A 17853-nucleotide genomic window follows, 5' to 3' on the forward strand; every position below is an offset into this window, starting at 1 on the left:
TGTCCTGTGACTCTCTGTAACCACAACCGCCAAGGGACTGGGACCTCTTGGGGGGCCGGGGGAGGTGTCAGGCGGTCGCCCGTCACCGCCGCCTGGTGCCGTGTTCCCACCCTGACCTGCGGTATCCTTTAGGGCATGGGGTCTGGCCCTGGCCTCGCTCCCCACCGCCAGCCTTCCCCAGTCGAGCTCCGATCCGCCCTGTCCCCCCCCCCCCCGTGCCCCCCCCCGTGCCCCCCCCCCCCCCCGCAAAGGCCGGGGCATGTTTTCTGGGTTAACCACTGAAGAGCTAACTCTCCCACCACCCGCTCTGAGCCCACATCGTTATCAAGGATCGTCACACCAAGGCCAAGGGCCGTGCTGGCCCTTCCCCTGCGCTGCTGCCTGTGGGTCTGACCACGGATCCACACGTGGGGTGGGGGTGGGGGTGGGGGAACAACCTCAGAACAGGAGTGGGGGGCTGGGCTTCACCCCCCCCTCCCCCAACCATTCTTCCAGCGCAGGGGTGAAAGCAGCTTCCTCCTGGGGCTGCCTCACCTACCCTCACCTACCCGACTTGCCCCGTGGACACTCCTCACACCTCTGGAACCGTCCCCCACGCCCCACCCTCCTCCTCAACTTTCTGGTGTGTTTTTCGGTCTGGATGACACCCTCTTCCCTGCCGTCACCATCACAGTCCTGTGATCTTGTGCAAATGTTCACAGCATTGTTAGGACAGAGACTGTCTCTCATTCATTTTTCTACAGAAACACTCTGTCCTGCCAGAACTCCATCAGTGTGCCCCCCACCTAAAACGTTATAAATTTGATCCAGAAAATATTCTTTGTCCAAGTGTGGATTTATTTCAAAGTTGTCAAGATTTATATATTATTTTATTACATATGAGAAGCAATTTTTAGCTTAAAGTAAAAACTTTCACATTTAAGGTGTTTTTAAAAAAAAGATACTTTAAAAACAGACATTTTTAAAAGAGCTTGCGGCACAGCCTTAAATATTCACATCTTAGATGCTGCTTAGAAAAGGTTAAAAAACCAGGGAAAAAATCATTTACAATTGGCAGAGATTAAAAGCTCCTAATCTGCGGGGAGAGCATGTTAACGACACATCATGAATTTCACGTTACGAGTGTTTAACAGTTTAATCGAGCGTGGCCTTTCCGCCAGCACACAAAACGGTCACGACGGTCACGGCAGCTGTAGGGGGAGTGATTACTGCATCGGGAAAGGCGTACTTCACCAAAAACACAACATCAGTCCTTCCAATGCTCTTTTCAAAGAATTTCTCATTTTCAACTTAAGAGAGAAGAGCAGCATTTAATTACTGCATCCCTGGTTGGGGGGGAAGAAAGAGGAAAAACAATATAATAACCTGCCTCAGTAGCAAACGTGGACAACACATTCCCGCCAAGAGACAGACACGTGAGGACCTTTTACAAGAGAACTCAGTGAAGCCATCAAAACATTTTCTAACTAAAACTCTGCTGAGTATCACTTGAAATCAGGAACTGAAATTTCAAAATAATGTTTTAACGTCTGAAATGGCATTTATTTTAGGAAATCTTTTCCAGCACACATGCTAATCTTAATGTAAAGAAATAAACATAAATAACCAAAAATAACCTAACAAAAGAACCAAGTTTTAAAACAATGAACTGGATTTTAAAAAGCAAAACGTTTATAACGAATCCTCAGAATTCAAAAAAAATAAAATTCACAAGACTTCGCCTTTCACATTTTCTTTCCAAAACAGTTTGTTTAAACTATCACTTGATGCTTTTATGCATTTAAAATTACTATTTGTATACGGATTGTTAAAAGCATGCACCAGTCAGGGCGCCTGGCTGGCTCAGTCAGAAGAACATGAGACTTTGGACCTCGGGGTTAGGAACTTGAGCCCCACGTTGGGTGTAGAGATTTTTTTTAAAAAACCTTACTAAATAAAAAAATTAAGGAAAGCACTCACCAGGGGACTAGAGCTGTGTGAGCAGATTCTATATGCTGCCCTCAAAGGCAGAGGGTTAATTAAGCACTTTCTAGTAGCCTGGCCATGGCTTTGAACTCAGTCTTACAGGGGTGGTTATCACTTCTAGGTGACCTGTCCTCTTGCTGAGAAACGGCACGACATCTCCCAGCTGGGGCCCCGAGGACAGGCGAGCTACCTATGGTCCCCCTGCTGGACAGCCTGCCCACCTGGGTTGACCCCGTTTGGCACTCATCAGAAAGAATCATCCGTTTGAGATGAATAAAAATCGTATTTCTACAGTTTCTTTCATTGTTCACATTAGGCATACGAGTTTGCTGTTTTTCATATGTAACCTGTTCCCAAATTTCACCCAGAAGCAAAGTTGTGCCTCAACAGAGTACTTTTCTGAACCGGTCAGGTTTAAGGTTATAATTAGGTTTTTCCCTCCACAACTAAATTAGTACATTTCTCTGGAAAAAAATGCAAGAAAATGGTAGTTACTCTTGACACATAAAATAAATATGTTTCTACTGGCTTCAAACAAACACCGATGTATCACACCTCAGTTTCTCACTAACTTCCTGTTTTTTTGTTTTTTTGTTTTTAATGTGGACTTCTGTTTTACTGGTGTCTGTCCATCCCATTTACCGAGTATTTGCAGCCAGGGAAGGATCAGGAATCTTTCGTCAAAATTTCCTAACTGTAAATGTTTAATTGGTAAAAACAGGAGGTTCCAACCTGGTTGCTACACATGTTCTGAATGGTTTTGCTTTATACGGCAAACTTCTATTGATCTTATTTAAAAAGTAAATAAAGTGGGGCGCCTGGGTGGCGCAGTCGGTTAAGCGTCCGACTTCAGCCAGGTCACGATCTCGCGGTCCGTGGGTTCGAGCCCCGCGTCGGGCTCTGGGCTGATGGCTCAGAGCCTGGAGCCTGTTTCCGATTCTGTGTCTCCCTCTCTCTCTGCCCCTCCCCCGTTCATGCTCTGTCTCTCTCTGTCCCAAAAATAAATAAACGTTGAAAAAAAAAATTATAAAAAAAAAAAAAAAAAGTAAATAAAGTAAATGGGAGGGGGGGCATGCGGAGAGAAAGTCTACGAAAAACAGCTTTTTACATCATATTTGAATGCGCATATCCTAAAATTCACGTAACTGTGTCAAGATCAGCAGAGGACCAGAAACGACAAGATGGAATTTGAACAGTCTCACCTTGCATACGGGATGTACGACAGGCTGTACCTGCAAGAAAAATTCAAAGATGCTGAGACGATGCAGACACCTGCCGCTCTTCTTCATGCCGAGGGGCCACGCTCCAAGACCGTAACAAACAAAGCTGCACGATACTGTGCAGTAACCCTCAAAGCACAGCCCCAGACCAGTAACGGCAGCTTCAGCCGGGAACTTGTTAAACGGGCAAGTGATTGTTCCCCGCCCCCGCCTCCCGAACAAGAAACTCTGTGTTTTCAGGAGCCATCTGTGGGACTCGACCGCCCGCTACAGTCTGGGCCTGTTCCGGTAAGAAGGTCACCCTTTGAAGTCTTCTCGATCAAAAGAGTAAAGCGAGAATAAACGGCATTCCCCTTCAGGGATACATCAACCATCACGTACAGATGATGCCACAAAATGCAACCTCTTACAGAAAACAGGCCACGGCACGGGATTTACATCTTCCCACGGTTCCCCGAACAAGAGTGAAGCCATGCACAGAGAAGCGCAGGTAACACCCGTCGAGGCCGCGACCAGCGGAGGGGAACAGGGCGCAAGGAAAGACTGATCTCGCAGGGGCGACGTCAGAGAGGCTGAAGGCCACGAGCCCGGGCAGGGTGGCCTGACCCCTGCAGGGAGCGCACGAACTCAGCTCTGAAGAAGGAAAACCCTCTGACAGATACTGGATCTGTGACAAACACGGACGCGTGTGAGGAGGGGATCACACACCACCGGATCACACACTCCGGATCACACACTCACCGCGGGGGAACTGGCCGCAGCCCAGACCCTAAAGAGGCTTCCCGGAGGAGGGGAGCGTGTGGCCGGGAGGGAAGGGCGAGGCCGGATACTCGGAGGGACAGGTCACCACAGACAGCGGGAAGGCCGAGAAGCGGGATTTGCAACCACGGGCAGCGGACTCTGTGGAACCACGTGGGTTTGAACTCATTGGGTCTACTTAAATGTGGATTTTTTTTTTTTTCCCCAATAAATACAACTGGGAAATTTTTTGGCTGGAGATCTGCACCATTTTGAAAAAACCTGGCAGATGAAGCCCGCGGCCGAGGAATACCAAAAAGAATTAAGGAATAGGTATAATCGTAAGGCCACACTACGGGACACATACAGAAAATGCGTATTAACCGACTGTTTCTGTAACTGGCGAAGCTTCAACAGTAGGCTCTTGGTAGTTAAGTTCTGGGGCAAAGGTCATACAACAGATTTCCCACGGTGGGGGTTGGTGGGTGGGGGTTGGTGCCCCTCGTGCCGAAGGTCAACTGTATTCACCGGCGATCCAGATGGGCCGTGCCAGATATCACAGGGCCGCGTTCAGCAGAGGGAATTCTCCCTTGTAACTATCGGGCAACACGGCGCAAAGAGCCAGTATTCTCCCGGGCTTCTCCCTGACATGGCCTCGCTCGTACGCGTCCATCTGGTATTCCCTACATGTGCTGTCGTTTCTCTTTCTCACACGAGGAAGAAGAAGTAAGGGCATCATTGTGCAACAGCACCCCACCCCCCACTGGTGCGACCCCACCCCTCCCCAGTCGCCACCGAGCGACGTGTGGGTCCCACGGGACACTGCAAATCGCACTCATCTGACCTCTCAGGAGGTCCGTCCCCTCCAGGGCACATGCTTCGAACCATCACACGAAAGGCTAGACGTTCCCAGGCTCAAAGGCTCCATAAGAAAATGCTTATCGAGACTTAGGGCCTTTGAAGTTTCTCACCAGCCTAAGCAAGACTTACCAGGTCATCGACAAGAACTGCAATATGCAGAACAACAGGGCCAGGCCCTTCTTGTGCCACTAACAAGAGCAAAAACAGACAAACAGCAAGTTAGGAATCTTTAAAAATATTTTTCTCGAACAGGTTTCAATTCCTCCCCTTCGAAAAGGCAGACAGCTCCATCTACGTTATTAAGTTTTACCGTGACAAATTGGAGACCCGGTAGATCCAAACTTTCAATCTCCACGAAGCGTCTTTCCTTTCTAAAGTCTCTGTATCAATTTAGACGCTGGGAAATACAGGGCACCGAGTGAGTGTCCCCGAAGTAACCGCGCGAGGCTGCACGCGCCGGTGCTCTCCCGCCAGCTCTCCAAGCCGACGCCTTTACTAAAATCAACCCTGAAAACCCCACGGAGCTATCCGATCTCTGTCCTGGGTGGGATGTGCACCCTCTGCTCCTTTCTCTCTTGCTCCTGGAGTTATTTTTTGAAGGAAAACGGCATTTTACCGTGATCTTCTAGAATAACGTAAAATTAACAGTTTCGGTTTTAAAATGGCCTATTTTCAGAATTCCTTGTCCATTTTTATTTTTGCTTACTTCTTTATTCATTTTAACTTACTGCCTATAAATAAATAGGCTGTTAGACCAAGGCCAAAACTCAATGTTCCAAACAGATATGCAAATTCTGTTTAAGAACATTCTTTTAGGGGCGCCCGGGTGGCTCAGTCGGTTAAGCCTCTGACTTCGGCTCAGGTCATGATCTCACGGTTTGTGGGTTCGAGCCCTGAGTCGGGCTCTGTGCTGACAGCTCAGAGCCTGGAGCCTGCTTCGGATTCTGTGTCTCCCTCTCTGCCCCACCCCCGCTCGTGCTCACGCTCTCTCTCTCAAAAATAAACAAACATGAAAAAAACTAAAGAACATTCTTTCAGTCATCATTGAGAAATGAGGTGTAAGAATTGTCACACAATTAAAGCTCAGTCCATTTTGACACAGAATATTTCTAGAACATATATGCTACTGTTTTTTTTTTTAATGTGTAGTTTTCTTGATAGCTCACGAACCACCTCAAATCCCTAAGTAGATGGGGGGCCCAAATAAATAAAGGGAATAAAGACTCAGGAGCACTGGAAAGTGTGCTGAACTTCAGGCTAATGAAGAGCTGTTCACCTTAACAGTAACAGGTATATTGAAGTTCTTTTGCCCGCCCGCCCTTTTTTTTTAAGCGATTTTACATCTTCTTAAAAATTAATTAATTAAAGTAACCTCTGCACCCAACGTGGGGCTCAAAGTCACAATCCCAAGATCAAGTCGCACGCTCTTCTGACCAGGCCGGCCAGGTGCCCCCTTTTGCTAATTTGTTTTGGTTTGTTTTCTTGCCCTTTCTTCTCATTAGTTTTGACATCTTGCGACTCGAAACGCACTCCCTCATCAGCGGCCTCCTCTCCGCCGTAGGGGATAGGATGGCCCGGCTCGTGAGCACCGCAGACGAGAGCAGACAGACCCCAGCAGGAGCCCCTGGGAGCCCAGGAGCCGTCAGGGTCAGGTCAGTGTGCTCCAGAGGCAAGCAGGAGCCGGCCTGTGTTGGATGGCGGGGTTCATCACGAGTGTAGCCACTAAGCTCATGTCACGATACACAATGTTAGGGACACCCAACCTCTGTGGGCTTCAAGAAGCAGACTTTGAGCTCCTTTGGGACAGCAGGGTGAGCATGACGGTGAGGGGCCAGTTAGCAGAAAGCAGGCGCAGCTGACATACTTACCCAAAGAGCAGCGCACAATGTAAGTATGAAACACAACTATAGGAAAGGAAAGAAAAAATTGCAAATGTGAGTCCTTTCAAAACCTTAAAAAAAATCATAAACTAATCTGCATCATTTGCATGCATAATAAAACTACAGGACAAGATCAGAGCCGCGGCCAAGTCTAGCCGCATTCCACACTGCGTGCCAAGTTCATCCTCCCCTCGAGTCCGTGACTGCAGTGTTCCCAGGCAAACTGGAAGCTCCTAGTGAACAATCCGTTGATCAAATCAACGGAAAGGATGTTTGAGGAATGGCTTAGTGGTATCAGCTGTTCTTTTAATTTGATCTTCAATTTTTCCAATTCTTGTATAGTTAACATCTATGTTCTATTAGTTTCAGGTGTACAACGGAGGGACTCAACCCCTCTACACACGACTCCGTGCTCGTCACGACACCCACCCTCTTAATCCCAGACAACAGCCGTTCTTACGAGCGCTTGTGTTCGTGTCTGGTGACAGAAAATCGCCAACAGAGAGCTTAGTACGACTGGGGACGCCCAGTAATTCTACTTTACTTAACTCTACGGAAGGAATCTACTGTAATGATTCCCATGCAGAAGATGACAGCACCACTCCACATCCCTGGGTCCCCCAAGGGGCAGGTGACAGCAACAGTGACAAGCAGGAGGCTGGCGGACAGAGAGCCCTAGGCTTTGACGCTTCGAGTGTTAAACCAGTCATTCGGTCCAGACTCCAGTAATCTTCTCTTGAAAATGAGGACGCTGTCTACCCACATGCTCTGAAGGGCTCGGGCAATGAACGAAGCAGAACTGGTCTGTGACGTGCTTGAGGTGGGGGCTGGCACTGAGGAGACGCCACGTGAGTGGCCGGATGGGCGCACGGCCATCATCAGGCAAAATCTTACGTGAGCAGCAAATGAGACCACACAGAACAGTCGGGTGGACATGCTGACTGGAGTCATCACCGAAGTTGTGTCATATAAATACTCAACGGTCTCTTCTGGGAAACGGTCTACATTTCTAAATGTTTGCACAGCCTTCTCCACTTGATGCTTATACATGACTAAGACGGGTTCCAGGAGACTCTACGCAAAGCCAGTCTCCAAAAAATCCTAGTAAAATATAAACTTCTCACAGTCTAACAGCATGAGGTAACTTTCCAATAACCTAGACAAAGTTGAGTTATTAATGTATGGCTATACATGCTAACACACGAAATTCTAACTGGAAAAATCGGAAATACGGTCCTAAACTATGATGACAGTGAAAAAGGACACAAACGAGAAGTTAGTCTGAAACAGGTGTTCCCTCTGGTACCGAGGTGGGAGGAGACACACATTATGGTTGAGAATGAGCTGCGTCTAGAAGCTTAGCACTGGTTACAAGGACAAACCGGCCGATACGACTGACCTTACACTCCACAACGTGCGTTAAAGAGGCAAGAGGAAGCCGCCAGAGACACAGACGAACACGCTGGGAGCCGGGGGCTCAGTGCACACAGGGACACTCGAGTTCCTCGGCCCGGGCCCCAAAACGTCAGCCGAGAGCCCAAAATGTGCGACGTGAAAACGGTTACCCGCCCCTCGCCCGGTTCACAGATAAAGAGAACGCCAGGTGTCAGGGTGACGACCTGGCAGCCGTGCACAGTCCGGTGACAGGGACCCGGCACACTCACAGGTCCGGCCACAGAAGCCACGCCGTTGGGAGTACAAACGGTGACACGGGAAGGCACCAAAGCCAGACGACCGGCTACGTCAGTTGAGCCCAGCGACCCCGAGAGGACTCCAGTGGCCCCGGAGGAGACCTGTACTCCAGCCCCACCTCCCCGAGAGCACACACATCCGGTAAGAGGCGCTCCGCGGGGCTTGGAAACAGCGTTCAAGCACCTCCCAGCTCCGCTTTGAACCCACGGAGCTCCGGAGCACGTGCAACAGAAGGCGGGATTTACCGAGTCGGCCAATTAGGCGATGCTGTACCATCTACCTCCTGCAGACACACAGGCTTAGGGATGTGAGGATGACATACAGGCAGAGAGAGAAACAGAAGAGTCCAGACAGAAGGGCGGGCGACCATCTGCAAAGCAGTAACCAAGACTCGTCCAAACGCTTGAATTGTCAGTGTTTACTTACAAGCATGATGATTGTCGCAAGCAATCTTGTCGTTTCAAACATTTTCTTCAGCTGCTTCATGGGTCCCATTAAAAAGCACGTACTATTTGAAACAAACAGGAGCAGAGATGAATCTATAATTTGTCTGGCCATATAAACAAAAATGCTTTCAAGAAAAGACATCCCATGCTGGTTTACAAATAAAAGTTTCTCACTAAATCACTTACGTTTTTCTTTAATATTAAAAGGAAACCTTTGTTTTTTTTAAAACTTGTTTATTTAAGTAAGCTCTAGGCCCAACGTGGGGCGTGAACTCATGACTCCGAGATCAAGAGTCACGTGCTCTACGGACTGAGCCAGCCAGGTGCCCCAAAAGGAAACTTTAATCTAGTTTCCTATGACACACATAAATGCCTTTTTACAAATTACTGGCGGTCGGAAGGATCCTGAACTCACAGGTGACCTGCTTCCAATCTGTGCCAACTCAGTCACTACCCTTCCTCATTTCCGCCCGTGACGGGCCAGAGCGATGAACGATGCCCTCCGGACACAGGTCCGTTTAAAGCCCCCGACAGCGGCAACACATACACGTGCTGAGCTGGGCTCTGCTCAGACCGGAGCCTGGAAGGGAAGGCCTGCAGGCACAAGCCCAGGAAAGCGGGCTGAGCTTGGTCTCAGCTACACAGCTTCACGTGACTACCTCTGATCCAGAAAGTTCCGGAGGAGACAGAAGGTCACCTGGGAAAGCTAACTCCTGCCTCTGACACCTACTTCAACAGACCTCCAAACACCCAAACATGCACCAAAGATCCTCAGACAGGAATTTGCGAAAGCCCGATCCGAAATGCCACTGGGCTCGCTGGTGCTCGCCACCATTAAGGCCGGATCTTCGGGCTGGTCGGCTGGAGGGCCGGTCCTTTCTCTCACTAAGACGAGGCTTCACAACCAGGGAGCGGGGCTCCGGAGGACGGTCTGGTGGGAAGTGCGCCTGGTCACCTCACTGGGCACACCCCCGGGGTAGGGACTCACCCAGCTCCAAGGATCACACACTAGGGTAACGGAGAGAAACACCCGGCAAGTGCCCCAAATGCTGGCTCCCCCTGCCCACCCCACTCCGCCACGCCGCTGGCCCACGGCAGGGAACGATAAACGTTTCCTGAGCGAACATCAACTGTGCAGCTACAGAAGACCCTAGCAGGAAGTGCTCACCGGGAAGGAAGACTGCGCTGGCAACAGCAACCCAAACGACCCGAAGAGCCCGGCTTCTACACGTACCTGGCCAGCGCGGCGATGTTTCCGAGCGTGTAAAACACTGCGAAAAGCTTGATGCCCCCGGGAAGCCACAGTAATCCAGTTCCCTGAGTTAAGACAGATTTTAAAATCATGACACCACCGTGACAGCTTGAAACACAAACGCGCTACGTACGATCGTTACATAATATGCGGTTTAAGTACAAATGCGCCAATGCAGACTTTTTGTAGTTCTAAAAAGGCAGTTAACTTTCCTTGTCATCGACTCTGAGCCTTCTGCCTGTTTTGCGGGTCGGTGCGCACAACTTAGCGGTAACACAACCTCCCCTGCGCACGTGAGTCAACCTCACTCTTAACGTCAACAGGCCTCGTAAACGGCAAGTTAAACAAAGCAGTTAAGGCATCTCGATTCCTGACCCTACAACTCTTTACACACATGGGGTTTTCTTAAAAAAAATGATTTTCGGGGCGCCTGGGGGGCTCAGTCGGTTGAGCGTCCACCTTCAACTCAGGTCATGGTGTCACAGTTTGTGAGTTTGAGCCCCGTGTCAGGCTCTGTGCTGACAGCCCTGAGCCTGGAGCCTGTTTGGGATTCTGTGTCTCCCTCGCTCTCTGCCCCTCCCCCGTTCATGCTCTGTCTCTCTTGGTCTCAAAAATAAATCAACATTAAAAAAAAAAATTTTTTTTTTAAATTATCTTCACAGCCCCTAAACCCCATGAAATGTGAACGCCTCCCCGTCCTGATCTCCTCGCCCCTATTTCAGGCGACATACATCCCGTGGAAACAGACTCACTGTGATCGACTACAGGCTGCTCGCTGCCACTACACAGGGTCATCGGTCTGACAAAAAGTAAAAGCGATCGGGCAACACGAAGCTTTAACTCACAAGGATAGAGAAGAGAATGCCGCACACGAAGCAGATCGCAAACCACTTCAACCTGGTGTTGAAACTAAGGGACGAGGCATCCAGGACCTTAAAGAGGAAGGGAGATCAGAACACGTTCTTAACCTGCCATGAACCAATCTGATTCTTTATGCTGAATTATGGCCCAGTTTCATTTTAACCCGTACGGGGAATCGGTCTTATGCTGCACATGGTCGGGCCTTGGAGAAGAGCCACAGTCCACGGCTGCCAAGGGAGATGTGAACATGACCTGGGACTCACATGGTCCTGAGAAGCCGAGAGCCCTGCCCAGGTGTGAGAGCAGCTGTGACAGCAGCCCTGGGCTCCCGGTTCTCCAGGGCCTTACCTGGGCGGGACGCCAGGCGCACATGGACGTGGACCAGTGGACACAGCGTATGATGCGTGTTATAAAATACTCAGTGCTTAAAGAAACAACACAAGCGGACTGTGGACCGATGATGCAGAGACGGTCCCGGCACGCAGGGCTCACCGCATCCCCGCCGGAGGTCGCATACGGCAGGCTCCCTGATGCAGAGCCTGAGACAGGGATCTGGTACACGAACTGCTCTCAGGAGAAACCCCGTAGAAAGTCGGGGGGCTGGACGGGGAAGGGGGACCTGATGTGGCGTCGGCTGGAGTTCAGCCCCGGCCTGCAGCGTCACCCCGCACCTCAGTGTCACTTCTGCCTCGAGGCAGGGGGCCGGCCTTCCGGAACCCACCTCCCGTCAGCCGGTCCCTGGCTGTGGGCAAAGTGGGGTGACTGCAGGATCTCCAGGGTGAGCTGCTGGGAGATGGGTACACCCGCCCCGCGACGGGGACCTAAGCAGCCAGCAGGGGTGATCGTTTCCATGCGTTATAAAAGCTCACTTAAAACCAACTCAGGAAAGCCCTCACCCATTATTAAAAACACATTACTGGAAAGATCATTTATGCTAGAGCAAGAGCATTGCTGTATGCTGTGCAAATTCTGACCAAACGGTGAGGGAAGAGAGCGGCAGTGACCCTGCTCCTGACACACTGATGGGGGGGCGGGGCCAACACACTCTTGCAACTTCTGCCCCAGTGAGGCTGGGGCGGGACAAAAGCGGCTGCCTCAAGAAACTAGAAACAGATCTTGAGGACTCATGTATCAACATGTCATTTCTGACTTAACGTTACCGTTACCGTATATACTCAAAAATGAGACACGCTTAGTATGTATTCTCGAGAATAATGAAGCAAAACCAGAAAATTTTATATGCGAAAGCTCAAAATACCTTTGGCTACATTCCTTACCTCGACAGGTTAGTCTGGGAGTCCTTATGCAGCATGAAAAGTAGATAAAAATAACTAAATAAAGATTGTAAATGTAACACACATCACTTTTTAACACATTTAAGAAATGTTTTTTCAAAAATTTGCTTTAATTCCCATTCTTGCTTCCAGCAACGTCCCCTGTTTACAGAATCGCTCCACTGTACGTGAAGGCTAGACCGGCCGTGAAAACATCCGAACCTCACGGGACCAGAAGGGCGCCCGCCAACAGTGTCCCTGCTACACAGAGCACAACAAAGCCCAGAGGTGGAGCACGACACGGGAGGCGGCCCACGACACGTGCAGGGCAGGGTCCTCCGTGAGCCCGACTTCCGAACGGTCAGGGTGAGGACACCGTGATGCGGGCGCGTGTCGTTTGCACTTTCTCTACAAGTTTAACTCACCCCACTGTGGCTCTCCGGTCGGCTTGGCTATTTGCACAACAGGAGGCGTCTCCCCCTATTACCATTTCCACGGGGTGATCTTAAAACCGAAACCGAAAACGAGTTATTTCTATTCGTAAATACGGAATACTCAACCCGCGAGCAAAGACCGGTCTTGAGCTCAGCGTAAAGAGCTGAAGGTGAGCCGACGGCGAACACAGGCAACAGGTGTCCAGCGACTCTCCTGAGTGGGGTCGTCACCCCACCTTCCCGGGCGCCCTGCGCCTGACCCAGTCCCCTCCCCTGACCGGCAGGCTCATGCGTCAACGGCCACCCCTGCCCTCCCCACTCCCATCACCTACTGCTCTCTGGTCATCCTCTCCCACTCGGGGCCCCCGATCACAGGTCCCAGCCTGCATCCCGGCAGAGTGTTGGATGCTTTCAGCATCCACACGGACGGCCCGGCCTCCCTGCGCCTCGCCCCCTAGTCCCCGTGACCTCTGCCCTCCAGTGCACTCAGTGAGCCAGGCCACTCTCACCACCCGGAATCAGCCCGCGTCCAAACGTCAAGCGCCAGCTGCCGGCCCCCGACGGTGGCCGCGCTGATTCAACTGCTCGTGTCCCGGCTGCACCGCGGCCTCTGGGTCCCCTTGGCCAGCCCCCCGGTCCTCCTCCTCCCTTCTGTTCTGCAGAACTCCCGCGCCACGCCGCCTCAGGAGGGCCTTTGGAATCCCCCTTCCGCCGCACCCATCTGGCAAAATCCCACCGCGACTCCGGCCTGCCGTCCTCTCCCTCCGGGCGGTCCGACGGCAGGACAGGACGGGGGGGGGGCTCCCAGCCAGGTGCTCAGGCCATCGGCACCTTCCGGCGGGCCCTGCCTGCCCGGCAGCCTGACGTGACACAGCGATGTCTGTCTGCCTCTGGCTCCGCGGCCCGCTGACTGCTCAAACTTCCAGTCTTGCCCTGACACTTCCAGCGGGCAGCTCCCCGTCTTTCACAGGAAACGGAAACCATCAACGCGCCCTCCCTCCACCGTTTGCCGCCGAACCGCCGCGCCGACCTCGAGAACCTCTCTCCTTTCCCTCCGATCACCACGGAGGTCGGTGCGCCCTGCCCTAGAGCCCAGCCCTCCACCTTCTCTGGGAACCTGCACGGTCAGCTCCGCACCCCCAAGAGTGCCCCGAGTTCTCTCCCTGAGACCATGTCTCTCCACCTGTCCCCGTGATTGGGCCTCTCCCGTCCTGAAGAAAAAGCTCGCCTGATTTCCCTCCGGCCTCTGCTCATCCATTCCGCAAATACCTACGGAGTGCTCCCGGGTGCCAGCTCCACGGGCCGCTCAGGGTCTCGCCCTCCCTGCACCTGCGCCCCGCACCTGCTCCCTGACATCAGGCTCCCACGAGCCCTTTGCGTGCTGCTCGCTTGACAGTGAGTGGAGCCCCGGGCAGGGCCGAGTCCCTGGGAGAATGGCCCAGAGGGAAGCCAGCCCTTCCTGGGTTCCAGCCTCCTGCTGGCGTCTATCGCAGAAAAGTGCTCCAAGGCAGGAAGTGCCCTCTCTCGTGGCCTAGTGCTTTAACCGGCTACTGGGGGCGGGAGACTGGGGGGGGGATGACTTCAAACAAGCAAATGCCCAGCGAACAGAACAGCAGGGGCGGGATGTGCTGCAGGGGAAATCAGGCAGCTCCCAGGCTGGAGGGCAGGGAGGGCAGCAGCCAGAGCGGGTGGTCCTGCTGAAGGCCTCTGGGGACGTGCCTCGAACTCTGGCCTCCACCCTCTCCACCCTCAGCAGGATGATGGGGCAGTCCCAGATCTCAGATCCCTCCTCCACTGTCTGGCCACCTCCCCATTCTGCCCTGAGCCAATTCCATCAAGTCCTCCAACCCCGGCTCCTACGCGCCCGGCCACACTCAAGGGACACCACCCTAGGTTTCACCAGCAGCTCCTGGCATCCTTCCCGCCCCCCCCACGCCAGCCGTGCCCTGACCGGCCCGTTCCCCGCTGTCTGCACTCACCAAGGGGGGCCCCATCTTCTCAAGAACCCCCCCTGCCGGTCCTGATAACTAGGGGGTTCACTGCCACTCTCCTCCCTTCCTCAGCCCCAGAAACGCCTCCTCCAAGATCCAGCCATCACGCCAGGCCACCTGCTGCTGCTTCTCACTGTTGTTACGACCATCCCCTGGGTCACCCCCATCACTGCCCCATCACAACTCTTGCTCTCGTAAGGACTCTGCACGGGGCTCGCCACCATCCCCCCACTCCTGTCTGAACTCCTGGTGACTTCATCACTGTAGTAAGCCAGCTTCCAAACTCTAAGACTCTTGGTTTCTCGAGCGTCTCTCCTCCAAAGGTCGAATTCTGCACCTTACGTCAACCAAGCCCCTTCTCTCTGGCAATAAATGCGCCACGTGTCGACAATCTCCGTGACCTCAGTTTCAAGCGTCCTCCTTCCGATCACCAGCCCCTACCCTCCAGCACCCCCCCACCCCCACCCTGGCTGCCCTCCTATAATCGCTCGGCCCTCTGTCCCTCTGACGCATTCACTGGGCAAAATGTGAACCCTGGTGAATTCCAACTCTGCCAGCCCTGCCCTGCCCTCCTGCTGCTGAACGTGACTCCCGCTTCAAATTCAGGACCACTGCCCACAGGTGGGGGCCCTGTGCTGCGAAGAGTCCCCACGCTGCCCCCCCTCCATTCGTTTTCCTATTCTCTAACCAACCACTTCGCACCTCCTTGACCTTCAACGCTCACCCCCTCCAAACTTCCACCTGGCAACCTCATTTCCTGTTCCAGTGTGGACAGCTAAGGAGTCGGGGGAGAATCCTCTCCCGCTCCGAAGGCAGAGCCTGGAGCTGTGCCACACGCTCTCCCCGCTCTCCCCCCGTCGCCCGCACACCAGCCTGCGTGAGCTGGCCAAGGCCGGCCCGTTCTCTTGTGCACACGTCCCATCTCCTGGGATTTTCCCAACCACTCCTGGACGGCACCCCAGCAATGATCCCCTCTCTTGCCTGCATCGTCAGCTTCCCCCTTTTCTGGACTATTCTCAACATCTCTCTCCCCTCTAGACTGTGGGCTCAAGAAAAGGGGCACTATCACCTCCCTGTCCCCAAGGCTTAGAGCGGCTCAGTACAACAGGACTTTCCGCCACGAGACGTCCCACGCACGTACTGTCCTGTACAGCAGCCACTAACACGTGTGCCTCCTGAGCACCTGAAATGTGACCCGTGTGACTAAGAAAGAATTCCAAATTGTATTTAATTTCCACTAATGCAAATGTAAAAAACCACACGCAGCTCTGGGTCCTGTACTATATAGCACAGACGTGGGGCATAAGGTGGGGAACAAAAGAGTGGCTCGATCGATGAGTTGGGTGAGCCATTACTGCCCTAGTGGCATTTCTCACACTACCTACCGCTCGTGGATTCTTGTGTTGCCACTGTGATTGGCCCAACTGGTCACAGCGTCCCCTGAGAGCCGAGGCTTCTCTGCCAGCCCCTGAGCCCCCACAGACTAGCCTAGAACCCTGGCCACAAGAAGTGCTGAGTGAACACGACAAGGAAGGGAGATGGGAATGGAAAGGGACTAACAAACGACCCTCGGGCAGCACTATGGGGTTGTAAGTGCCCCACTCCCGGGACAGGCCAGTAACGGCTCGTCAGCATGCGCGCCACAGAAACACTCACAAAGCAGTTCCTGCTCCAAGCTATTTTTAACCCTCTCGCTAGAGGAAGTAACCCTCATCAAGCCTCCCGGCTCAGAGCGCAGAAGCAAAGGATGTTTTTGTTTTACGTTTAACCTTGCGGCAGGGGCTCGATACCCTAACGGACAACTTCTAATTCCGCGTATTTCGCTTTTTTAACGACCTTCCCCGCCCCTCTCCTGCGTCCCTACTCCCAAAAGACACACGCACACACGCACTCCCAGCGCCTCGTCCGCCTCCACGGCGGACGCACGGGACTGTAAGCTCTGGGCTCGCTGCGGCTCGCAGGACAAAGCCGCTGCCCACCTGCTGGCGCTGCCCAGCCGGGTTCAGGGTCCAGGACGAGCGCAGCAAACCCAGCGGAGCTGGGCTGAGAGCGGCTGGCTGATCCGGGGGCGCGAAGACGGGCAGCAGAGGGGCTCCCGAGGGTCAGAAGGCCAAAAGCGGGGCGTGGGGTGGGTCTCAAAGCGAGCCTCTGCACACGCCACGAAAACCGGGGAGGCTCCCCAGAGTCTCCCCGGGAGGCGGCGGAGTCGTCCCTCCGCAACGCGGCCGGCACAGGACCGCCCCCGCCCCGCCCGGCCCGCTACCTGCGCGGTGAGGCCCTGCTCCTCGTCGTCCTGGCCGCTCAGGACCCGCCGCAGCTTCTCCATGGCCCTGCTCCGCCGCCGCCCTGGCGGCTCCCGCTTGCCGGCCCCCCGTGCCCTGCCGGAACCCGGAACCCGGAAGCCGGAACCCGAAACCCCACGAGACCGGAAGTCCGGGCCGTCCGCTTCCGGCGCGCCCGCGCTGCTCCCCCGCCGCTGCCCAGCAGCGCGCACATGCGCGCCGGCGCCCGTCTGGCTGGGGTCGGGGTCCGCGCCTGCGAGCGGCGGGCGTGGGCGTCGCGGCCGTCGCTTCCCTCCCCTTCCCTTCCCGCCGGCCAGCCTGGCGGTGGCGGTGACCACCCCCCTCGGACCGCGGCGGGCGCCGCCTCCCTTCACCTGGCGGCGGGTCGCGGCGGACGCACAGCCGTTGCTGTAGGACGAATAGACCCGCGAACGCGGGTCCTCGCGCGTGGTGTCGGCGCTCCGCACCGCAGACCCACGGCGGGTGCCCCAGACCGGAGCCCCGGCACTGCGGCCCCCACGTCCAGTCTTGGAGCCCCAGATCTAGTACTGCCAGCCTGTCCCCCAGCGCTACAGCCCCAGCGTCTGGTACTGCAGCCCCAGGGTCTAGCGCTGCTGCCCCGACACCCAGTACTATTAAGTCCTGCGTCCGGCACTGCACACCAGCATCAAGTGCAGCGGCCCCAACATCCGGTGCAACAAACGTGATGTTCAGGCCTGACCCCCGAAGACTACTGAGGAATACTGGCGGGGGTTCAGTTCTAAAGTGGACATCTCCTTACTGAGAGTGAAGTGCTCCAAACATCTGCACTTGGGACGAGTCAAGGAGGGAGGGAGGGCCGGCTTTGGGGCACCCGGTTCTGTGTTCTGACCGCCAGGTGGCGCTGGGGCTCAGCTCTCTCCCAGCCCCATCTCCTCAAGACGGAGCACCTACTTTTCAAGGTTAAATGAGAATAGA

The 17853-nt window shown here is 53.8% G+C and overlaps 1 protein-coding gene across 2 annotated transcripts; it reads right to left on the reverse strand.

The window, feature by feature from the left end:
- Positions 1-816: 816 nt before the first annotated feature.
- Positions 817-17014, reverse strand: SFT2D1 (SFT2 domain containing 1). 2 transcript variants are annotated; one of them, XM_047858410.1, is made up of 8 exons: positions 16878-17014; positions 10900-10986; positions 10037-10119; positions 8783-8864; positions 6653-6688; positions 4914-4972; positions 3168-3197; positions 817-1325 (listed from the first exon to the last, which is right to left on the reverse strand). In XM_047858410.1, the coding sequence occupies exons 1-8, from the start codon at positions 16938-16940 to the stop codon at positions 1286-1288; spliced, it is 480 nt and encodes a 159-aa protein (XP_047714366.1). In that variant the 5' UTR covers positions 16941-17014; the 3' UTR covers positions 817-1285. The 2 variants fall into 2 exon arrangements, with proteins under 2 accessions (XP_047714366.1, XP_047714367.1); XM_047858411.1 differs by lacking the exon at positions 6653-6688.
- Positions 17015-17853: the final 839 nt, after the last annotated feature.

This window comes from Prionailurus viverrinus, chromosome B2 (assembly GCF_022837055.1).
Source record: "Prionailurus viverrinus isolate Anna chromosome B2, UM_Priviv_1.0, whole genome shotgun sequence".
NCBI lineage: Eukaryota > Metazoa > Chordata > Mammalia > Carnivora > Felidae > Prionailurus > Prionailurus viverrinus.

What these genes read in the sequence shown, in the direction of transcription:
- SFT2D1 (XM_047858410.1), bottom strand. Translation starts at nt 16,940, where the DNA reads ATGGAGAAGCTGCGGCGGGTCCTGAGCGGCCAGGACGACGAGGAGCAG. An exon ending in TTGCGACAATCATCATGCTT is followed by an intron (nt 6,689 to 8,782) that starts GTAAGTAAACAC and finishes CCTTTCCTATAG; the next exon opens with TTGTGTTTCATACTTACATT. An exon ending in TCGTACATCCCGTATGCAAG is followed by an intron (nt 1,326 to 3,167) that starts GTGAGACTGTTC and finishes CCCCCCAACCAG; the next exon opens with GGATGCAGTAATTAAATGCT.